This window comes from Pituophis catenifer, unplaced genomic scaffold (genome assembly GCF_029215685.1).
Source record: "Pituophis catenifer annectens isolate HBS135680 unplaced genomic scaffold, rPitCat1.0.hap2 SCAF_1, whole genome shotgun sequence".
Lineage (NCBI taxonomy): Eukaryota > Metazoa > Chordata > Lepidosauria > Squamata > Colubridae > Pituophis > Pituophis catenifer.
The window spans coordinates 348,253,330-348,278,578 of record NW_027256881.1 but is presented as its reverse complement, the minus strand read 5'-3'; the positions used below and the strand labels follow the sequence as shown (position 1 = coordinate 348,278,578).

At 43.2% G+C, this 25,249-nt stretch overlaps 1 protein-coding gene across 1 annotated transcript; it reads right to left on the bottom strand.

The window, feature by feature from the left end:
• Positions 1–11,302: 11,302 nt before the first annotated feature.
• LOC139312557 (vomeronasal type-2 receptor 26-like) lies at positions 11,303–25,232 on the bottom strand. Its single transcript, XM_070937452.1, has 7 exons — positions 25,113–25,232; positions 23,087–23,097; positions 22,806–22,945; positions 21,656–21,777; positions 13,960–14,946; positions 11,549–11,763; positions 11,303–11,336 (listed from the first exon to the last, which is right to left on the bottom strand). Exons 1-7 carry the CDS (start codon positions 25,230–25,232, stop codon positions 11,303–11,305), a joined length of 1,629 nt encoding a protein of 542 aa, XP_070793553.1.
• Between the last annotated feature and the right edge of the window lie 17 nt (positions 25,233–25,249).

The window sequence follows — 25,249 nt, the reverse complement described above, 5'->3', positions numbered from 1 at the left end:
ATCTTATCTATTCTTAAATTGATACTAATACATAACATACTATTGTAATAATCCCCTTAACTTATTTAACTCTATTAATACAGTTTCCCTCTTTCACTCCTCTGCTTTCATTTCTAATTTTCATATTTATTCTCTAACCATTGATAAAATAACTCCCATTTAGTATAACAATCAGATTCTTCCTTTTCTTTAATTGCAAGTGTTAATCTATTCATTTCTGCACATTCTAAGATTTTCTTAATCACTTTCTCATCTGTAGGGACCTCTTCATTTTTCCAATTTTGTGCAAATACAACTCTAGCTGCAGTTATTACATCAAATATACATTTTCATTACTATATATTTCTGGTAAAATCCCCAAAAAGAATAATTCTGTTTTTTTTGTCCAATATTTTGTAGCTTCTACACATGTCCACCACCTATGATAGTATGACCCCGGTATCTGATGACATTTCCAACGTTTGACTGATTTATCTTTAAACATCTTTGCTAATCTTTCCAGTGGAAAGTGCTACCTATAAAACATCTTATGCAAATTCTCCTTCTATGCAGTTGATATCTGACCCTCCCTCACTGCCTCTCTCTGGGCAATTCACTGTGGGACAATTCTCTAAACAGATTTACCATGTGGGAAAATTAGCCATGTGCATCTCAAGTGTTCCCAGACCTAAACTGGTCCTGGAAGGTCCTTCCAATCAGTAAACACTCTGTTAGCTCCATTCAATTGCCCAGACTCCACAATGCAAAGCATTATGGGATCGTTAAAAGAATAAGACAATGATGAGTATGTCCTGGATAAATTCTATCCAGAGAATAGTGGGAGGAACTCTTGAAAACCAAAGGATGCACTCATATTTGTACGTTTGAGAAAGCAGGAGAAAATGAGTTATGCATAAGAAATAGATGATGTAATCATACATATTCGTAATTAACAGCCTATCAGATAAGTGTTTTCCCACTTATCTACTATTACTATCATCAACAAAGAAGTATTCTCTTTAATCAAAGAACATATATTACATTACCTTACATTGCCATAGACGTTTTGTTAAAACTTATTGAAAACCAAAGAATTTAAGTTTGCTATTTTTTGGGTCAATTAGCAAACACTCTTTCTATGTTTCTTTCTCTCACATGACAGACCATTTGAAGGAAAGGGAGATGTTATAAAAAATAACTTAATACTGGTAGGGAACTCCATGAAGCCTCAGACATTTAATGAAACATCCATATATATTTTAAAAAACTGATACTGAACCAAAACCTTTAAAACACTCTATGAAAAAACAACTAAAGGGCAAAAGATTAACATGAGAAAATTTCCTCTTTGAAATAATAAACACATTTTTAAAAACTATCTTTCTACCCACACAGGACACTGGATAACACAAGGTTGCTTTGAAGACATGATAAACAAAAGGCTGGGTGATTGTTGCTGAAAGCAGGTATATTGTAACCAGTAGCAGCAATTGATAAGCAGTTCTTTTAGGGACAAATTCCTCTTTCATGTCATCATTTTTTCTGAAATTTTATCACATTCTAAAAATGCAAATATAAGGACAAATATAAATGAGCCAGCTGTTGTATTAGTTAGAAATTCTTGTTCCTTACTATATTTTCTCTACAATTCAGATCGGGCCTCAGTAAAATAATGTAGCATTTGGGAAAAAAGATAAAAGCCAAGAGAGCAGCTCCAGAGGCCAAAATAGAGAAGATCTCCACAGCCACCATGGGCTTCCCTTTGGAGCTCAAATAGGTGGGGAGGAAGGTGATCCAAACACTGCAAAAGACCAGCATGCTAAAAGTAATGAACTTGGCTTCATTGAAACTATCAGGCAATTTCCTAGCCAGAAAGGCCACTGTGAAACTGACAAGGGCCAGGAAACCCAGATAGGCAAGGACAATGTAAAACATGAAAGCTAAACCCTGCTTACATTCCAAGACAGCCTCTCCAAACACAGAATGAAAGTTGGAAAAGGAGGGGAGGTGACCAGCCAGGAGGCAGAAAGAAGTGCTTGGATCAGGGGACAGGCTATGAAAATGGAGTTGGTCAGTGGTTTTCCTAAGAATTTCCTTGTCCTGGTCCCTGGCTTGGTGGCCATAAAAGCCAGAACCGCCATGACAGTTTTTGCCAACACAGAGGAAACTGCAAGGGCAAAGAGAATGGCAAAGGCAGATTGTTGGAAGAGAAAGGTGACCTTCCCAGGTCGACCAATGAAGAGGAAGGAGCAGAGGAAGCAGAGCAGGAGGGAGACCAGGAGGATATAAGTGAGATCTCGGTTGTTGGCCTTGACAATTGGTGTGTCATGATATTTACAGAAAATTATCAGGACTGCACATGTGCTCACACAGAGAAAAAGAGTGTGAGAAACTAATGTGTATCCCAGTGTGTCCTGATAGGCAAGGAAGTGGATCTTCTTGGCAATGCATTGGTCCTTGTCCTTGTTGGGATATTGGTCTTCTGGGCAGAGTTCACAGTGATCAGCATCTGAAATCAAGAATCCTTCTTTAAGAATTCATTCATTCAATCAAATCATGCTGCATTTATAATGATTCTAGGATAGATTAGCTAGTGACGAGGATTAGTTCAATTCCAGATATCCATTCACTATGAAATTCTACGAGTAATGTGTCTTTCAATTTGAGATTGCTGCCTGTTTTCTCCCCTACTTTATAATGGAACCCACAGAAGATCGATAGACCTGTTATCCAGGAATGTTGCTGTTTTGTTTATGTGTACATTATCCTTGCCTTAACCTCTCTGCTTTGTGCTTCAGATGTGTTCATTCAGACTTACTTGATCGCTCCTACTCTATCAAAGAGATACTGATAGATGAATCTCCTCTTTCTCTGGCAGGTCTATTTCCTCAGAGTTTGATAGTATAGATGGATGAAGCATGCCCTAAGTAATAAGAATTAAAGCTTGGACTGAAAACCTCACTTCCTCAGGAAAAGATTAGAATTTGGGTTTCACAATTAGATATTGGAGGAGGAGTTGAAATGCAAGTTGGAGATTCATAAATTCTGCTCTAAAACTATCCTGCATGGAACTGCTGAGGATTGGGAAAGGTGACTTCTGTGGCCAGGACAATTTAGATCCATCAACTGAAAAGTTCTAGTGAAAAGTACAAGTGCATGCCAATCATATCAAAAATGATCACAATAAAGAAAATAGATTTAATGAATGTCTTCTTTGATCTTGGAAGATCTACTTTTGAAGTCTGCTCTACCTGTCTGATTAGAAGTGGTCCCTTTTGGACAAGCATCACACTGGTAGCAGCAAACTGGCTCGCCCTCTGGAACTCTTCTCCTCTCTCCTGTATGGCATCTCTTCATGCCATATCTGGCAAAGGGGATGGTCTGAAAGAGAAATATTTGAAATTACTTAAGCAATGAACTTGCTGCATTCATTCTTTCCCTCATTCCTATTTCCCTTTTTTATTCCTACTTCTATTTTCAGATTCTCTTCTTAAGAAATAGATTGCCACTGTCTATCAAAAACCAGGAACAGGTGCTGGGGGACTCAGGCCATTGGCACTCCCAACCTACCATCAGACGTTGGAGATTGGAACTGGGATCTCAGCCTGTAGAGGAAGGCTTGTGACTGAACTACAGCATTTCTAAAAAAAAAAAAGAACCATGAGGATACTACTGAGCATCAATGGTCCATGGAAATCACTGTTGCTTGCTGTAATTGCATCCTGCATTTCAAGCAGACATTGTTCCCAAGGCTAACCCTTTGTGGAATGACACAAATCAGGCATCAAATGTGTTACATGCAAAGCTGATTTTACACCAAATGACTGCCAAGGTTTCTGACTCAATTGATTATTTTTCCAGTTAGAAAGATGTTGTACATCTCAAGAAGAGAATGAATCTTTCCTTCAATTTACAACATTTCCTTGCAGCTCACCTTTGTGCCCCAGACGATTCCATCAGATTTAATGGTGAAATCTTGTCCTGGGGGAGCCTCAGGATTTACTTGCCCAACCTTCTTGGGGAGAAAAGATTGATTGGGGAGGAAAACCCAGTTAAGAAGATCAAATCGAGCAGATCCCAGTCCATCTTCTGAGAAGGAGACTTCCTCTCCAGCACTGTTGTTGAACTGCACATTCCTCAAATAGGGAAGAATCTGAAAGAAAGGAGACCTTCAGAAATAGGAGTATTTGGGCTAGAGCTATGGTTATGGCTTCTATCAGAACATGGTGACCATCTTGAGAAGATGAGTTCATGTCTGAAAAGCTAGAGGAGTTCTCTTGGTGGAGAACTGAGGAATCTGCAGTAACACCAAATATTTAACTCTGAAACTACAAATGGTTTTCCTTTGGTCCTTTGTATCATGGTTTCTTCAAATCAAGCTTTATCAGAATAAGTACACTGAAAGATTTTAGTGCCACATTCCAAAATTAATCATATTTTTTAAATTAATTAATTAATTAAATTTATTTATTTGTCAATCATATATAAGATAACAGGTAAAAGTATAAACAGAATTTGGATACATGAAAAGATTAAATAAAAAGGAATATTAGGACAGGGAAATACAGTGCGGATTCCAGGCAGATGAGCTGTATTGAAGAATTGGTCTAGCAAAGGTATTGTATGTCCTAGTTTGCAGTATAATATTACCAGAAATGAAGCTTTGCAAGATTAGATTAACAACTCTTAATGCTTTTTTGGCAATGTTGTTACAGTGAGCTCTGGCACTTAGATCATTTGAGATGAGTACTCCAAGGTCCTTGACAGAGTGAGGGTCGTCTACGAGGTCGTATATGGTTTTCCTCCTGTAATACTTGATTACATGTAGTTTTAAATATTTACTTTGTCCCGGGGTCTTGTAACCGATAAATTCACTTTAGCAACAATTAAATAATTTGTATGAGAACAGAGTACAATTCCTCTGATTTTCTCTGCCTGAGAATTGAACAGAGCAAGAACAATGTCTGATGAAATGGACATCAAGGAAAAGGAAAGGCTTGCCCTGGTTTTTCTCTTCACTGTTCAGAGAAGTTCAATGTCTATCCATTAATGCAGAAAAGTCTGATGGGTTTGAGACAAACAACCCATTAAGACTGTTTTGAGTCCTGCTTTATGTGCTCAGATGAACCAAGATTTGCTGCATTCACACTACAACCTGAGCAGTACGATAAATGTAAAACTGGACAAATTGGGTGGGGTCAAACAGGATGTTAACTGATAGAAACATAAACCAAGGTTAAAACGAATTGAGTGTCTTCCTACAAGGTGGATTTGGGTTCCATGCTGAGGGAAACAGAGGGTGTTCTGCAAATATGCCAACTAGGACTTCTACTGACTTCTGGAAGCTTCTTTCTCAAACACAGCCAGATTGTTCTTTTGGTCTCAGCTGACATCTACTCCCTGTCATGGTTACCCCCAGAAACTCTGGCAACCATTGAAGCCTTTCAGGACTTTACGAAGGTCTTTCTTCCATGGATCTTATGAATCTCTTTCCCCCCCTCCTCTAAACTCTTCCAACAAAACATTATTCTTATTTCATATCTTTCTAATAATTGCTTTTAATATGTTTTCCTTTCTAAGGAAGCCACAGAAATTACCTGCCATGATTGGACAATCGAGATCCTCTTTCCATGCCTCATCATGGTCAGTTGGGCTCTGGATGCAAACATTGCATGTAAAGCGTGTGCCACAGCAAAAATGGCATTGTAGATATTGTAACTTTCAGCTGTCATGCTTGTTTCGAAAGTGTAATTTGGTAGATTCTGCAGATTCTCCTTTCCTGTACATTGTTTTTCCCCCTTTGGAGGGATCTTGCCTGGTTGGTGAATCTTGCAGCCAAAAACATCTTCCCACCATGGAGGGAGAAATACATCCCCTTGTGGGTTCAAGGGGTCTAAAGATAGAACAAAATGATTGAATTCTGAGACATCCCCAGTGTGGTCCCTGAAATGCAAGACTCCATGGAAAGACTTTAGAAATAGCAAGGTGTTTTGAGATTCCTCCACACTCAGTTTCCAATGGGAGGTTAAGATCCAAACATTCTGAAATGTTGTCTTGCTCAATTTTTCCTGGACAGACAAAATTGTCTGTATACTGAAACTACAATCGAAGTCTCCAAACAGAATAATCACTTCAGTTTTTGACCAAGTCTGTAAATTGAGAAGTAATTTTTTCACTATAATCTGAAGATCATCTAATTTCAACCTTTCAGTGAAGGCCAGGCAGATCTCCTTCTCCTGGAGCATTGGCATCAGAATTGAAATGTAATGTTCTCCCCTGTCATCTTCAGGGGCCAGAAGACCAACCCAGTTCCACTGGAAATACAGGAGCAGCTGCACTAAACCCACATACTGAGGAGATTCCTTGGGATTAATCCGGATGAAGGAAGGATACAGTCTTCTCTCCCCCTGAGAAAACTCAAAGCCAACACCGAGCTGAAGAAAAAGAGATTCTTTTTTCAAAAACAAAGTAAAGTTAGATATTTGACTTTAGGGGTCACCATTGTGTGGTTTGTGGCCCCAGCAGTCAGGTTGACTCATTTTGAGTGGCAAGCTTAATCTCCTCCCCTTTTTAGGAAGATCTCCCAGCAACACATTTTGATGTCACATGTTCGTTATATGCCCCCTCCCAGAAAAAACTACCTCTTTCGCTTCAGAGTATGCTTCTGATGTTTGTGTCGAGCCCAGCCATGGCTCTCCACAAGAACGTTCACACACACAATGCTCCTGCAATGATTCCAGGAGGGGATGTGCACCGGGTGGCTAGGTTTCGGTTGTGGTAGAGGCACTAGTGGACTACTGGTGATGGTAGAACGGGTGCGAGATGAGGGGATATGTGGCCGACGAATCAACATCATTGTAGCTTCGGGAGTGTCATGATCCCATATCCTGGTTAGAGTGAGCAGGAAGTGGCTGCCAAACAGCTGAGACTCATTACGAGGCGGGGGTGCAGGCGGCACAGCTTGTTTAAATTGTGCTGAGAGGTGTTTGCTCTCAGTGCCGACTTTGTATGGAGAATTCTCATCTTTTCCTGATTCCCGTGTATAACGAATTACACCAAACACTGATCATCCAAACACAGTGAACTGGATTTGATTGTTTCAGCGTTCACATAGATGTGGATTGGAAAGCTAAGAGTTTGTCTACTCCATGCTGTATCCAAGAGAGCTCCCTTACCTGTGGGACCTTAAAGATGCTGAAGATGGAGGCCGTCTGCCTCAAGGATTTGGCACTGAGACCACCAATGACGGAGAACAGAGTGTCCTGCAGGTCACATTTGTACCCTGGAACCACTTGGCCTCGTGAGGAGAGCATGGAGAGGCTGTTTAAGGAAATAGACCTCTCCCTCTGGAAATGGCCATAGATGTGGAAGCCAAGGGTGATGTTGGGGAGCAGAAGACAATCCTTATTGACCTCAGAGACAGCAAACATCAATGCAAGGAACTGCTGGTCATTACCGAGGATGAGTCTGTAGTGAGAAAAACATTGGTGAACATTACAGGAAAACTTGTGCTTTACTGGGTTTGGGTTTTCTTCAAAGGATTTCTCTTGGCTAAACTTGGATGACTTTGTGAGAAAGGAGACAAGCCTTTCCATCAATATCATGGACTGTTTTATACTCTCTACCATCCCTGCCATATTCACTTTGCTTCGGTAGCTGAAATCCTTTCCAACTGCTCCCATTTCAATGTAATTCTTTAAGGTCTCTCTTGGAGCAGCTTCTTCAGGTGGGGTAAAGATTGCTGAGCACAGGAGTACAGTGGGGGTCACCTCATAGGTTTCCTGAAGGCCATTATTCATGAGTAATGCTGATTCCGACACTGAGAGGGATTTTTGTATCCTGGACACTTGAAGAGTGCTGAGATTTTATTTGAATTTTCTACCAGAAATTACTGGTCAGATTAATATTACAATTCAACTTCTTCATTAGGCCAGCACAGCTTCCCTCCTCATTTTTGTTGTTTATCATCTTCTTGATGAAGAGATTGAGAATTCCAGCATATTTCCACAGCTTGCTATTTTATTGAGAAAAGCATAAAATGTGCACTGCACCAGGACAGTACAGACTCTAGAAGTATTTCTGATAAAACTCCCTGAATTTAAAGCAAAGAAAACAATTATCTGCATATTTCCCTTCCAGTTGAAACTTACCCACTTTTAATAGGAAAATTCATTGTATCAAAGGCTGGGCCAACAGATTTTACAATGGTTCCCAAGGGCAAATTCCCACCAATAATGAGATCACCACGTCTATAGTAGCTTTCCTTTAAGTCGATATAACCCCTGAACACACAGATGGTTTTCAGACTCTTTGCTGTAGTTGGAGCCAGGAGCCAGAAAAGCATCAGCAACAGCAGTAGCATGACTGTCAGTCTCGTCTCCTTCCCTCCTAGAACAGAAATCAAGGTTTATGCAGAAACTGATTTGAAGGTTTCTCCTGAAATCTCACTGGACCTTTAGCAGGTCAGACACCACTTGTGCCTCCTGGATGGCACCAGGACAAATTTATGTCAACCATGCTTCCTCTTACCTGTGTTTGGGCTGTGACCATTGAGGAAACAAAGGCATGTGAGTCTCTTCCAACCCAGGAGTGAGCTCTTTGCAAGGCAGGCTAACGTGACATGTTCTGCCACCCAGCTGGTGAATTCAGAGATATTTTTAAAGCAGGTTTTATCCTGGAAGATCTTTGTGTCTGGAAATCCACAGGGGATACATGAAGCATGTATCTGTTCTTTGGATAATTGCAGGGAAAGGCCATTGTCCTCCCCCCTTAGCAACAGCTTCTCTTCATGCAGGAGAATGGAAAACATGTTTGTGTCTCTTCTTGTAATTCACAGAGCAGATGGAGTCATGGGGAAACTGTCTAGTTGACCTATGTAAAAGTGACCCCTGCACACAAGATGGATTTTGGCTGATGCCCTAGTTGGGTCAGATCATAGGAGTGCTACTTGCCAAAAATGGCACGAGGCAGAAATGGAGTTTGAGGAAGTATCTCAGGTTATTAACTGCAATTTTTTTGTCAAGACTTGCAAATTTCTGTTGCTGTAGCCTAAGGATAGCAATTGTCATACGGGTGTCTTTTTGGGTCTTTTGGGGTGCTGTTCCCCATATTTCCAGGTCTGAAATTCTTTTCTTGAAGATTCATTCACAGGACCAGTTGGGATCGTTGCCACTGTACCAGCCTTCCTGCTGCAGGGCAACCTCCGTTTCTGAGCCTCTGGAGAACATTTCACAGTTGACTGTGGGGTTCCCCAGACTGATGGTCTTGAGCGATGTCCATTTACCATCCCTGGGGCAGGCTTTACAGGCATCTCAAAATGGCCACCATCATTCTTGGCTCAACTCAAAGCAGACCACCTCCAATGGGATCTGAGGGGGAGCTAACCTGTTTCCCTTTGACCTGTCAGATCATAACCTGATGGCTTTGAGATTCTTTTTTGCATCCCATCTCTGCAGGGAGGCCGGATCTATTTGACCAGTCTTCTCTTAGTGACTGATGGGGCTCCAAAGGGAACCGAGGATTATACCCAAGGCTTTTATGATCCTTCTGAGACCCTGGCCACAACCTGGAATAGAAAAGCTACTGAGGCCTTGGATAGGATCACTTGCATGCAGCGTCTCTTGGTCCATTGTTCCCAACATTGCCCCATCATTCAACTGAGGGTGGTAAATAGGATGAAGAGCAGTGGTGGGATTCAGCTGGTTTGCACTGGTTTTGCCGAACTAGTAGTTAACTTTGTGTGCATAACCATGCCCAGCCCCCCTAACCCCATGGCTTGCCCCTCCCCTCCAAGTCACTCCTGGCCTTGCCCGGCTCTACTTCAGCCATTTTGGCAGCTCAGCGCTCTTCTTACTGCCCCCCTCCCCCTCCCAGCAAGCACCATTGGTGCAGGCAAGACCCCAAGGGAGCTCTGACAAGGCGCTTGGAGGGAGAGGATGGAGTTATAAACAGGCAGCTGAGCTAAGTGCCTGAAGGACCCCATCTGTTACTGGGAGTTCAGGCGCCGCGGTGGCTTGTGAGCGAGGCCTCACCTGGGCTGCTCAGCAGACAATGGGCTTCACAGGCCAATTTAGCGTTGCCAGCTCTACCCTAAGGAGGTTGGGGGTGTCATTGGGGCTCCTGCAAAGAGGGGCTCAGGCTTGGTTCCTGTGTTGCGCCATGATACACGAGCTGCTGCGGGCACTGAGTGGCTACCTGGGCAGCCTCTTCATGGGCAGTGGCTTGCAGGTGAGCCCTCCCTCTCTCCATGGATCCATCTCAGCACCCCTCCTCCTCCTTCTCCTCCTCCCCTCACTGGGTGAGCCCAGAAACGCAGAGTGAGAGGGATAAATGGGCAGCTGGGCCTGTCGCTGACAGTTGGTTTCCAGCACCAGAGAGGGTGACGAAGGGAAGTGGTCAGGCTGCCGTTTCCTTTCAGTGGGTCACATGGAGAGAGACAAGGCTCCTCTTGCCCTTTCTTCCCCCCCTCACTGGGCATGGCAGAGCTTCCTGACCCTCACTTAGCCACCAGCCACCTTTACTGATGCAATTTGGGGGTGGCAGGTGAGGAGGACTGGGGCAGGGGAGAAAGAATCCACAACTCCCAGCCTGACTGGCTTCTTCCTGGCAACTCTTTCTCTACTTTTCGGGGTCGGCAGCCAAAGACGAGGTTTTTGTGGGCCGAAGAACTTGCCTCACCACCGCCCAGATGCCCTCACTTCCCCGAAACATTTCTTTGCCTACTTGATTTCCAGCTCCATCACGTTTCTCGCCATTGTGTGCAGGGAAACAATAGTGTGTGGGACTAAAGAAAACAAAAGTTCAATAAATCAATTCCATCTTCTCACGAAAAAAGATCTCATGAAGTTGGAATTGAGTAATTTCTTTTAGTCCCACGAACTTCTTTCTCTGCACAAGAGAGAAATGCAAGAGAGAAATGTGACGGAGCTGGAAATCAGGTAGGCAAAGAAATGCTTGGGAGAAGTGAGGGCATTTGGGTGGTGGTGGGGGGGGGCAAGCTCTGTGGCCTTGGGCTGTAATGGAGAAACAGGAAAGGGAGCGCCCAGAGTGAGGGAAGGAGGCCTCTTTCACTGCTCCTCCTCCTCCCCTTGTGCTGGCTGCTCCATTTCCCTTTCCTCCATTGCAGTGCAGTGCCCGGAACCCTTTGATAGCAGGGTGGAGAGATTTAACAACCGGTTCACCCAGGGTCAGGTTGGCTTCTCACAGGAGGCTCAGGATGGGCCAGGCCTCCCATGGGATGGTCCATGCCTCCAACAACAGCCAACGTGACCCTGGACAAATCGGTTGTTAAATGATTTGAATCCTACCACGGATCAAGAGACATCTAGAGCTCTGCTGAAGAAACCTGAGGGATGAATCTGGTGGAACAAGAGCTAGAGCAGGGATGTCAAACTCCATTTCATTGAGAGTTGGATCAGAATTGTTATTGCCTGAGGGGGGCGGGGGGGCAGTTGCCTGTGTGGGCGTGGCCAAGGTAGGCCACGCCAGCTTGACATTCCTCACATCGGGGGGTGGGGGGTGGGACCAGAGTGCGTGCCAGACACTCATCCTCCAGAGCAGCCTCACTGACCGTCTTGGGCCATTGGGGACAACCCTGGATGGCAGCATGGGCTGCCTGGGGTCCTGGGCAGCAGGAATCTGACCCTTGAGCTCCAAGGACACTGGGAGTCTGCAGCCCAGCCGCACTTCCCCAATGGGATGCCTGGGTCTACTTGCCTCTTGCTCCAGGCTGCTGCTCTTCTGCTGACTCTCCTTGCCTGGGCTGGGCTTCCTGGGCTGGTGGGGCTGGTGAGGGACAGTGGGGCTCCTGATGGAGGGGGCTGTTCCTGCTGGTGTTGCTTATACAAGGTGAGGCAGGGGTCAAGGCATGGCTTGCCTAGCTGTGGGGCTCCAAGATATGTGGGTTCAGGGTGTGGTAAGTCAGCTCTGGGCCTTTGAGAGGCAGAGTGGGGAGGGAAGTCCCAGCTTCCTGTTGGGGATGGGGGCTTCTGCTCTTTCCATAAACTGGGGCCATTGCAGGTGGGGTGGTGGGTGGGAGGCTCATGCCAAATGTCCAGCAGAGGTGGAGGAGGTTTGGACGGTGTGGGCTGTGACCCATGGTGGCAGCACCAGGACCAGGTGGAAGCAGATGCATGGTGGGAGGCATGAGATTTGGCCTTCAAAGTGGTCACACAGCTGCCTGCCCCATCCCAGCTGAGATGGTCATGGGCAAGCAAAAACAAAAAACAAAGTGGTCACACCAGCTGCCTGCAATTACTGCAGGTTCGAATCTCCCCAGGCTCAAGGTTGACTCAGCCTTCCATCCTTTCTAAGGTAGGTAAATTGAGGACCCAGTTGTGGGGGCAATAAGCTGACTTTGTATAAATATACAAAAGGATGAAGGCTATTGCTTAGCACATTGTAAGATGCTCTGAGTCTCCGGAGAAGGGCGGCATATAAATCAAATTAAAAAAAAATGGTGTATCAGAGTGGACGGGTGAGTGGGTAGCTGCCAGTGCGTTCAGCAGGCTGGATCACATGCCTGATCCCATGGCTCTACCTCTGCCTGCTGCTTTGAGGGCCGGACAGGTGGTCCCAGCACTCAGACCCACCTGCCCAGAATGGGCTGTGGAGCCACAGTGTGCACCAGTGGGCTGCAGCTTCTACAAAACACCATTGGCTCCAGCGTGCTTGCCAACTCCTATGTGTGCATTTTTTTTTAATTTTGATTTGATTTTTGAGAGGCAGAGTGGGGAGGGAAGTCCCAGCTTCCTGTTGGGGATGGGGGCTTCTGCTCTTTCCATAAACTGGGGCCATTGCAGGTGGGGTAGTGGGTGGGAGGCTCATGCCAAGTGTCTAGCGGAGGTGGAGGAGGTTTGGACGGTGTGGGCTGAGACCCATGGTGGCAGCATAAGGACCAGGTGGAAGCAGATGCATGGTGGGGGGCATGAGATTTGGCCTTCAAAGTGGTCATACAGCTGCCTGCCCCATCCCAGCTGAGATGATCATGTGCAAGCAAAAACAAACGGTGGATCAGAGTGGATGGGTGAGTGGGTGGCTGCCAGTGCGTTCAGCAGGCTGGATCACATGCCTGACCCCCACATCTCTACCTCCACCTGCTGCTTGGAGGGCCGGACAGGTGATCCCAGTACTCAGACCCACCTGCCCAGAATGGGCTGTGGAGCCACAGTGTCCGCCAGTGGGCTGCAGCTTCTACAAAACACCATTGGCTCCAGCGTGCTTGCCAACTCTATGTGTGCATTGGGGTGGGATGGGCCTTGTGTTCGACATATCTGAGCTAGAGCTTCTAGAAAATGATATATGCATAAGGAATAGATGATGTAAGTACCTATTCATAATTAACAAACTATCAATTATGTTGCTACTCTTCTACTTTTCAGCAGAGAAATATTCTCCCAATGAAGAAGTATGTCAGTTACGTTGCCATAGAAATTTTTGATAAAACTCATTGAAAACCAGAAAATTCAAGTCTGATACTTCATGGGCCAATTAGAATCCATTCCTCCATTGTTTCTATTTCTCATACGAGAGGTCATTTTATGGAAAGGGAGATGTTATTAAAAATAATTGAATACTGGTAGAGATCTCTATAAAGCCTCAGCCATCTAAGGAAACAACCATACATGCTTAAAAGCACTGATATCAACCCTTTAAATCACTACCTTAAAAATAATTAAATTAAAAAGAATAGGATGTGAAATGTCCTCCTTGAAATAATGAACACATCTTTAATAACTAGTTTTCCATCCACATTGGGCACCGGACAACACAAGGATACTTTGAAGGCATGATAAATAAAAGGCTGGGTGAGCCTGGCTGACCACAGTTAAATTCTAACCAGTTGCAGCATCTGATAAGGAATTTTTAATGGAGAAATACCTCCTTTATGCCATCATCTTTTAGAAATCATCACACTCACATCTCAAAGATAAATATAAATGAGACCTATCCTTGCATTAGTTAGAAATTCTTGTTTCTTACTATATTTTCTCTACAATTCAGATCCGGCCTCAGCAGAATAATGTAGCATTTGGGAAAAAAGATACAAGCCAAGAGAGCAGCTCCAGAGGCCAAAATGGAGAAGATCTCCACAGCCACCATGGACTTCCCTTTGGTGCTCAGGTAGGTAGGGAGGAAGGAGATCCAAACACTGCAAAAGACCAGCATGCTGAAAGTAATGAACTTGGCTTCATTAAAACTATCAGGCAATTTCCTAGCCAGAAAGGCCATTGAGAAACTGACAAAGGCCAAAAGTCCTAGGTAAGAAAGGACAATATAAAACATTACAGTTGAGCCTTGTTTACATTCCAAGATGGTCTCTCCAAACAAGGAGTGAAAGTCACAGCTGGGAAATGGAGGGGAGGTTATCAGCCAAGTGGCACAAAGAAGGGCTTGGATCAGGGGACAGGCTATGACAATGGAGTTGGTCAATGGTTTTCCTAAGAGTTTCCTTGTCCTGTTCCCTGGCTTGGTGGCCATGAAGGCCAGAACCACCATGACAGTTTTTGCCAACACAGAGGAAACTGCAAGGGCAAAGAGAATGGCAAAGGCAGATTGTTGTAAGAGACAGGTGATCTTCCCTGGTTGACCAATGAAGAGGAAGGAGCAGAGAAAGCAGAGCAGGAGGGAGACCAGGATGATGTAGGTGAGATCTCGGTTGTTGGCCTTGACAATTGGTGTGTCATGATGTTTATAGAAAATCACCAGGACTACAGAAGTGATCACAGAGAGAAAAAGAGCAAGAAAAACTAAAATGTATCCCAGGGTGTCTTGATAGGCAAGGAAGTGGATCTTCTTGGCAATGCAGTGGTCCTTTTCCTTGTTGGGAAATTGGTCTTCTGGGCAGGTGTCACAGCGAGCTGCATCTGAAATCAAAAGTCTTTGTCTAATGATTTCTTGAACAACTACCATGCACATTATCCCTCCCGCATAAATGATATGAGTATTGCCTATCTGCTGTTGACCTACCTACAAAGGGAGTAATGAAACAATCCCCTATACTATTTATGGGGCATCAAAAAGAGCAAATCATCCTTCATTTATGATGATTCTGGGAATAGATAAGCCAGAGACAAGGATTTATTCAGTTCTAGCTATCCATTCACTATGTACTTCCATGACTAATGTGGCTTTCAGTCTGAGATTCCTGTCTGTTTTTCCGCCATTTTATAATCGAACACAAAGAAGAACAGCAGATCCGTTATCCAGAAATGTTGCTGTTTTGTTTTGAGTACATTATTCCTGCCTTAACATCTCTGCTTTGTACTTTAAATCTGTTCATTCCTGACTTCTGGTTGTACTTCTGGTGCCTTCGGAAGCCTGATCTGTGAGCTCCGTGGTCAGCTCTGACCTCTCATTATTGGAGGGGTCAAATCGGGACCACAGCCACCCTGGAGAGGTGGTGAAGCAAAGGGGGACAGCTTAGCAGGTAGAGGGGAGTCACGTCTCCCTTCCCTGACTAGGAAAGCCCACTCTGCCAACGACAGGGAGCAACGGCAGCAAATATGGCTGCCTGAAGCTGAAGACAACCTTAATACCCAGGACTGAGCAGGAGCAGGGAAAGTGAGTGGCTTGTGAACTGGACAAAAGAATAATTTTCTTTGAAAATATCCCCAAGAAATATGAGGGGGAAGAATACTGGAACTATTTGCTAGCTGCAGAATAAGCACATTTATTTATATATATAAAAGCTATAATATTTAAGAAGAAAACTTTTTAAAGAAAACTAAGTTTAAAAATTGAACTCTCAAAGTGAAGATGTGAGATTGAAAAGGTATTTTTTAAATAATATATATACTGGAATTTGATCTGGAAATTGTTTATATTTTATGACTATCAAATTTTATTATTATTCGTTCGCCCACCTATTGGATTTACAATCTAAAATAATTAAAAATGGATAATCAGCACTATGCAGAGAGGCAATACCAAGCTGAATCATGAGCGCCATCTGCTGCTAAGAGGAGAACTGTGCATCTATGGGAATTTTTATCTTTGTTGGATTATAAGGAGTTAGTTCAAATTTATTTTAAACTTCAAAATACAAAACTTTTGAAGAAATAAAAGTGATTGGAAGGGACGTGGATAACCCCTGGATTTTTTTAAAAAAATTGGACTGACTGTAAAATGGAAATAAGTGGATATAATGATATGGAGCTGACATACCAAGACATGAAGGATTTTACAAAAGAACAACATAAGGAGTTGAAGCTTCATGCGCAGAAGCATTTTGATGACATCGGGGTCAGTGGGCAGAGCCTCCCACCATTTTTACTAACAGTTCTATAGAACCGGTGTGAACCGGGAGCAACCCACTACTGGTAGTAACATAATGAATATAAGAAATGAATGATTGGAGATAATATATATATATATATTTTAAAAAATGTGATTATTAACAAAAAGCTAGAGAAAGATCATGATTGATATATTGTAATATTGAATAATGAAAAAAGGAAAATCTTTGATTATTAGAACGATAGGGGTAAGGGGAAAAAAGAGGGCTAAAATAGAAGTAGAAATATGAGGGGGAAAATAGTAGAAACAGATATTAAGATGATATGAAGTATGATAGAATTATGAGAAGGTTTAGAGTTGAAAGTTGACAGTAGAAACTATATGTTAGTAAAATTAAAAATGAAAATGGGCTGTAATTATTAAGAATAATATTGTTACGATTATTTATATTGAAATGTATGAAACCCAGGAATCAAACCATTCACAAAATGAGATGTATAAAACCCTCCCCTTCTCTGGGGGAGGGTTTCTTGCCGTCTGCCTTGAAAGAGGCGGTGGTGAGGCCCCTTCTCAAGAAGCCTTCTCTGGACCCGGCTGTTTTGGCAAATTACCGTCCTGTCTCTAACCTTCGCTTTATTGTGAAGGTTGTTGAGAGTGTGGTTGCGCAACAGCTCCCGCAGTACCTGGATGAAACCGTCTATCTAGATCCGTGCCAGTCCGGCTTCAGGCCTGGGTACAGCGCGGAAACGGCATTGGCCACATTGGTTGAACAGGGGTTGCTCCTCTTTTCTGGTCCTATTAGACCTCTCAGCGGCTTTTGATACCATCAACCATGGTATCATGCTGCACTGGCTGGAGGGATTGTGGGTGAGAGGCACCGTCTTGCGGGTCTGGATGGGGAGGAACAGGCTTCGACTCAACCCTTCGAAGACCGAGTGGCTGTGGATGCCGGCATCCCGATATAGCCAGCTGATGTCATCACTGTCATTGAAACCCAAAGAGGGGGCTCGCAACTTGGGCGTCCTCCTGGATACATGGCTGTCTTTAGAAGAGCATATGACGGCCGTGGCCAAGGGGGCTTTTTATCAGGTTCGCTTGATATGCCAGTTATGTCCCTTTCTGGATCGGGATTCCTTATGCACAGTCACTCACGCTCTCATCACTTCCCACGTGGACTACTGTAACACTCTCTACATGGGGCTCCCCTTGAGGAGCACCCGGAGGCTCCAACTGGTCCAGAATGCAGCCGCGCGGGTGATTACGGGAGCAACATGGTGCTCCCATATAACACCTCTCCTGCGCGAGCTGCACTGGCTCCTGGTGGACTTCCGGGTGCGCTTCAAGGTGTTGGTTCTCACCTTTAAAGCGCTCCATGGCTTAGGGCCAGGTTATTTACGAGACCACCTTCTGCTACCGATAACCTCCCAGCGGCCAATATGCTCTCACAGAGAGGGCCTCCTCAGGGTGCCGTCAGTCAAGAAATGTCAGCTGGCAGCCCCCAGGGGGAAAGCCTTCTCTGTGGGGGCACCCGCCCTCTGGAATGAGCTTCCTCCCAGAATACGATTGATCCCGGATCTCCGCACTTTCCGTAAGGCCCTGAAGATGTTTTTATTTCAGCAAGCCAGCCTAGCCTAATTAGGTTTTTTATGGGTTAGTTTTAATTGTATAGCTTTGGGGTTTTAAATTGGGGGCCGATTGATTTAATTTATTATAGCTATCTTAACTTTAATATTGTATGTATTTTAATTTTGGCTGTTCACCACCCTCAGTCCTTAGGGGGAGAAGGGCGGTATATAAATTCAAATATAAATAAATAAATAAATAAATAAATAAATAAATAAATAAATAAATAAATAAATAAATAAATAAATATAAAAAACTTTTAAAAAATCTGTTCATTCCTCCCTTTCTGCCCTATCGAATAGACATAAATAGATGGAATTCCTCTTTCTCTGGCAGGTGTATTTCCTCAGAGGTTGTTGTTGTTGTTGTTGTTGTTGTTGTTGTTGTTGTTATTATTATTATTATTATTATTATTATTATTATTATTATTATTATTATTATTATTATTATTATTTAAATTTGTATACCGCCCTACTCCCGAAGGACTCAGGGTGGTGAACAGCCAGATAAAATACATATAATACAAATGTTAAAAAGCATTAAAATACAATTAAATAATTTGGCCCAGAAAACAAAATTTAAAACACCCCAAATTCTTAAGACAAATTTAAAATTTATTTTTTTAAAAAAAGTTTAAAAGTTTAAAAGAGAGGTTAGGCCAGGCTGGCCTGCTGAAAAAGAAATGTTTTGATTGCACGGCTAAAAGCGCGCAGGTCCGGGATCCTCCGTATCTCCGGGGGGAGCTCGTTCCAGATGGCGGGTGCCCCCACACAGAAGGCTCTCCCCCTGGGGGCTGTCAGCTGACATTTTTTGGCCGATGGCAGGCCAGGGCAGTTTAGATCAATAGAAAGTTTCTATTGAAAAGTATCAGTGCATGTCAATTTTATCAAAAATGGTCACAATAACAAAAATATACTGATTTTATGAATGTCTTCCTGGATTCTGGAAGATTTAAATTTGAAGTCTGCTCTACCTGTCTGATTAGAAATGGTCCCTTCTGGACAAGCGTCACAGTGGTAGCAGCAAACCTGCTTGCCCTCTGGAACTCTTCTCCTCTCTCCTGCATGGCACCTCTTCCGTCCACACCTGGCAATGGGGATGGTCTAAAAGATAAGTATTTGAAATTACTTAAGCTATGAATCTGCTGCATTAATTCTTTTCCCCATTCCTACTTCTATGTTCAGATTCTCTTCTAAAGAGGTACAGTGCCACTGTCTATCAGAAATATGGAACAGCTCCTGAGGGATTCAGGCCACTGGCATTCCTGAGACATTAATAGATGCTGGAGATTGGAACTGGGGTTCCATCATGAGGAGGAAGGCTTGTGACTCAACCGCAGCATTTCTAAAAGAAAGAACCATGAGGATACAACTGAGTTCCATGGAAATCACTGTTCCTTCCTATAATTGCACCCTGCATTTCAAGCAGATGTTGATCCCAAGGCTAACCCTTTGTGGAATGACACAAATCAGACCTCAAAGCAGATTTTTCACCAAATGACTGCCATGATTTCTGACTCAACTGAATATTTTTCAATTGAGAAAGATGTTCTGCATCAGAAGAAGAGAATGAATCTTTCTGTGAACTTACAACATTTCCTTGCAGCTCACCTTTGTGGCCCAGACAATGCCATCAGATTTAATGGTGAAATCGTGGCCTGGGGGAGCCTCAGGATTTACTTGCCCAATCTTCATGGGGACAAAAGATTGATTGGGGAAGAGAACCCAGTTGATAAGATCATAACGAGCAGATCCCAGTCCATCTTCTGAGAAGGAGACCTCATCTCCAGCACTGTTGTTGAACTGCACCTTCCTCAAATAAGGAAGAATCTGCAAAAAAGGAGACCTTCAGAAATAGGAGTATTGGGCCTAGAGCTACAAATGGAACATCATTGTTCCACCTCTGGGTGGCGATCTGAAGAATCGGGTGTATTTTACTCTGAAACTAAGTTTTAGCTTTATCACTGGGCATGGTTTCCAACTCCAATTTCACTAAAACACAAGAATTTTAGTTCCACAATCTAAATTTAATTTTAGGATTTTCCTCTTGTATACTTCGCTACGTGCACTTTGAAATAGTTCCAAGGTCTTGTTGACTGATAAATGAATGTTTGAAATAAATAAATCATTTCTATCAGAACTATGGAAAATTCCACTGATTTTCTCTAGCTCATTCTCAGGCAGCAGAATGCAGGAACTGGTTTTGATCTACTGGGCCACGTGGAAGGAAGCATCTGACCTGGCTGGTCACTTCACTATTCAGAGAGGTCCAACATTTTAGCCTTTGATGCAGAAAATTCTGATGAATTTCAGATCAGGAACCCATTAGGACCACTTTGAATCTTGCTCTGTGCTGTGGTTGTCATAGAAACAGAATCCTATTATTGGAAGGGACATTGGAGGTCTTCTAATCCAACCCTCTGCTCAAGCAACAGACCCTCTACAGTTTTAGACATGTGGCCATCCTGTCTCTTCTTAAATGGCTCCAGCAATGGGGCACCTACGATTTGTAAAGGTAAACCCTTCCTTAAGAAATTTCTCCTTAGTTCTAGGTTGCTTCTCTCCTTGGTTAGTTTCTATCTGTGGACTGAATCAAAAGACACAGAAATTACCTGCCATGAGTGGACATTTGAGATCCTCTTTCCAAGCCTCATCATGGTCGGTCGAACTCTGGAACCATACATTGCATGCAAAGCATATGCCAGAGCATAAACAGCATTGTAGATATTGTAACTGTCACCTGTCATTCTTGTTTCAAAAATGTAATTTTGCAGATTCTGTAGATTCTCCTTTCCTGTACATTGTTTTTCCCCCTTCGGAGGGATCTTTCCTGATTTATGTATCTTGCAGCCAAAGACTGCTTCCCACCATACAGGGAGAAAGACATCTCCTTGGGGGTTCAAGGGGTCTAAAGACAGGAGGAAGTGGCTGAATTCAGAGACATTCCCGGGGTGGTCCCTAAAATGCAAGACCCCATGATGAAGCTTTACATATTGCAATGTGTGTTCAGATTCTTCCACGCCAAGTTTCCAATGGGAAGTGAAGATATAAACTTTCCTAAATGATACTTTCCTCTGGTTTTCAAAAGAATACATCCCCTCTATTACAGTGAGAGTAACAATTGAGTCTGCAAACAGAATAAACACTTCTGTTTTAGACAAGGTAAGGAAATTAAGAATAAACTTCTTATGATTGATTTCAGTATCATCCAATTCCAGGATTAGAGTGAAGGCCAGGCAGATCTCCTTCTCCTGGAGCATTGGCATCAGAGTTGAGATGAAACGTTCTCCCCTCTCATCTTCAGGGGCAAAAAGCCCAACCCAGTTCCACTGGAAATGCAGGAGCAGCTGGACTAAACCCACATATTGAGGAGATTCCTTGGGATTAATCCGGAAGAAGGAAGGATAAACTCTTCTCTCTCCCTCAGAGAACTCAAAGCCAACACCGAGCTGGAGAAAGTGAGATTATTTTTTCAAAGACATAGTAAGTTTTATGTTGACTTTAGTAGTTACCATTGTCTGGTTGATGGCCCTCGCAGACAGGCTGACTCACTTTGACTGGCAAACTTCATCTTCTTCCCTTCTTAGCCATTTTTATTAGTTGTGGTACATCAGAAGACAAGAGAAGAAACCAACAACCTGATACAGAGAATAAATGGCTCTAAAATGATGGCTACTGTTTAATAAAAAATAAACTAAGAGTCACAAGCTCATTATATTCCCCACCCCAACAAAAAATACTTTTAGTTTTATTTTTGGCTTCTGTCTGTGCTTCTGATCTTTGTCTGTTCCATACTCTATCCAAGAGAGCTCTCTTACCTGTGGGACCTTAAAGATGCTGAAGATGGAGGCCATCTCCATTGAAATCTTGGCAGTGAGACCACCAACGACGGACAGCAGAGTGTCCTGCAGGTCACATTTGTAACCTGGAACCACTTGGCCTCGTGAGGAGAGCATGGAGAGGCTGTTTAAGGAAATAATCTCCTCCCTCTGGAAATGGCGGTAGATGTGGAAGCCAAGGGTGATGTTGGGGAGCAGAAGAAACTCCTTATTGACCTGGGAGACAGCAAACATCAATGCAAGGAACTCCTGGTAGTTACTGGGTAGGAGACTGTAGTGAGAAAAACATTGGTGAACATGACAGGAAAGCTTGTGCATGGCTGTAGAATTTGCTTCACTGTTTGGGGGGACTTATGGTGGGAGAAACTCCCAAATTTCATTGTGTTTGCATTTTTATTCAAAGGATTTCCCTTGACTAAACTTGGATGATTTTGTGAGAGAGGAGACAAGCCTTTCCATAAATATCATGGACTGGTTTATACTCTCTATCGATTCCTTCCATATTCACTCTGCTTTAGGGGCTGTAATCTTTTCCAACTGCTCCCCTTTCACCATCATTATTTAAGGTCCCTCTGGCAGCAGCTTCTTCAGGTGTGGTAAGGATTGCTGAGCACAGGACTACAGTGGGAGTCACCTCATAGCTTTACTGAAGGCCATTATTCATCAGCAATGCTGATTCCAAAACTGAGAGGGATTTTTGTAACCCCTGAACACTTGAAGAGTGTTGAGCTTTTATTTGAATTTTCTACCAGAAGCTTCTGTTCAGATTAATATTATAATTTAACTTCTTCACTAGGTCAGCATAGCTTCCCTCTTCATTTTATTGTTTATCATCTTCCTAATGAAGAGATTGAGAATTCTAGCCTATTTGAGGAGCTTGCTAATTTACTGAGAGAAGCACAAAATGCGCACTACACCAGGACTGTTCAAAACACTAGAAGAAGTATTTCTGAAAGGAGTCCCAGAATTTTAAGCAAAGAGAACATTTATCTGCATGTTTCTCCTTCAGCTGAAACTTACATATTTTCTAAAAGAAGATTCACTGTATTAAAATCTAGGGCAGGAGGCTTTAAAATCATTCGCAAGGGTAAATTCCCACCAATAATGAGATCACCAGGCCTGTAGTTACTTTCCTCTAACTGTCCATAATCCCTGAACACAGATATGTTTTGCACCCTCTGTGCTGTGGTTGGAGCCAGGAGCCAGAAGAGCATCAGAAGCATCAGAAGTAGCATGACTCCTGCCCGGTCAGTCTTACCACCTTCCCTCCTAGAACAGAACACAAGGTTTTTGCAGAAACTGATTTTAAGGTTCCTGTTGAAATCTCACTGGAACTTTAGCAGATCAGACACCACCTGTGCCACCTGGATGGCACCAGGACAAATTTATATCAAAAATCCTTCCTCTTACCTGAGCTTGGACTGTGACCATAGAGGAAACAAAGGGATGTGAGTCTCTTCAAACGCAAGAGTGAGCTCTTTGCAAGGCAGGCTAAGGTGACATGATCTGCCCCCCATTTGGTGAACTCAGAGATAATTTTTAAAGCAAGTTTCATCCTGGAATATCTTTGTGTCTGGAAATCCACAGGGGATAAATGAAAAATGACTGTTCTTGTGATAATTGCAGGGAAAAGCCATTGACGTGTCCCCTTAGCAACAGCTTCTCTTCATGCAGCAGAATGGAAAACATCTTTGTGTCTCTTGTAATTCCCAGAGCAGATGGAGTCATGGGGAAATTGTGTTGTTGACCTACATGGAAGTGACCCCTGAACACAAGATGGATTTTGGTTTATGCCCTAGTTTGGTCAGATAATAGGAGGGCAACTTGCAAATAGTGGCACAAGGCATAAATGGATTTTTTTTTTTAATTTGATTTATATGCTGCCCTTCTCTGGAGACTCAGGGCGGCTTACAATGCGTTAAGCCAGTGTTTCCCAAACTTGGCTATTTTAAGATGTATGGACTTCAACTCCTAGAATTCCTCAACCAGGCATACTGGCTGGGGAATTCTGGGAGTTGAAGTCCATGCATCTTAAAATAGCCAAGTTTGGGAATCACTGCGTTAAACAATAGCGTAGGAAGAATCTCAGGATATTAACTGCAATTTATTGCAAGACTTGAAAATTTCTGTTGCTGTAGCCTAAGGGTAGGAATTGTCATCCGGGCATCTCTTTAGGTCTTTTGGGGTGCTGCTCCCCAAATTGCCAGGTCTGAAATTCTTTTCTGGAAGATTCCTTCACAGGACCAGTTGGGATCATTACTACTGTACCAGCCTCCTTGCTGCCTAGCAACTTCCATGTCTGAGCCTCTGGAGGGCATTTATCAGTTGACAAAGTTTCTTTTCTGTTCTAGGAGGGAAGAAGACAAGAAAGATGGGGCAGGAGTCATGCTATTGCTGATGCCCTTCCTGCTTCTATCTCCAACTTCTCTGAAAAGGCTGCAAACCATATGTGTGTGTAGAAAGACTGGGCAGGAGTTATGCTACTTCTGATGCTGATGCTTTTCTGGCTCCTGGCTCCTGGCTCCAACTACAGCAAAGAGGCTGCAAACCATGTGTGTGTTAAGAGATTATATCGAATTAGATGGAAGCTACTACAGGCCTGGTGATCTCGTTATTGGTGGGAATTTGCCCTTGGGAAGCATTAACAAGTCTCCTGTCATAGACTTTAATACAGTGAAGCTTGTTTTTAAAAAGGGGTAAGTTTCAGCTGAAGGGGAAACATGGAGATAAATTGTTTCTTTGCTTTACATTCAGGGACTTTTTTCAAAAAATACTTCTAGTGTTTTGAACTGTTCTGGTGTAGTGCATATTTTGTGCTTTTCTCGATAAATTAGGAAGCTCTTCAAATAGGCTGGAATTCTCAATCTCCTCATCAGATAGATGATAAACAACAAAAATGAAGAGGGAAGCTTTGCTGGACTAGTGAAGAAGTCAAATTATAATATTAATCTCACCACTAACTTCTGATAGAAAATACAAATAAAAGCTCAGCACGCTTCAGGTGTTCAGGAGTTACAAAGATCCCTCTCAGTGTTGGAATCAGCATTGCTGATGAATAGTGACCTTCAGTAAATCTATGAGGTGATCCCCACTGTAGTCCTGTGCTCAGCAATCCTTACCACACCTGAAGAAGCTGCTCCAAGAGAGACCTTAAATAATTACATTGAAAGTGAAGCAGTTGGAAAGGATTACAGCCACCGCAGCAAAGTGAATATGGCTGGGATGATAGAGAGTATAAAACAGTCCGGATATCTACGGAAAGACTTGTTTCCTTTCTCACAAAGTCATCCAAGTTTAGCCAAGGAAAATCTTCTGAAAAAAACCCAAACCCATTGAAATTTGGGAGTTTCTGCCCTCAAAAGTCCCCCCAAACACTAAAGCAAATTCTACAGCCATGCACAAGCTTTCTTGTAATGTTTGCCAATGTTTTGCTCACTACAGATTCATCCCCAGTAACTACCAGCAGTTCCTTGCATTGATGTTTGCTGTGTCCGAGGTCAATAAGGATTTTCTTCTGCTCCCCAACATCTCCCTTGGCTTCCACATCCATGGCCATTTCCAGACTGTGATAGT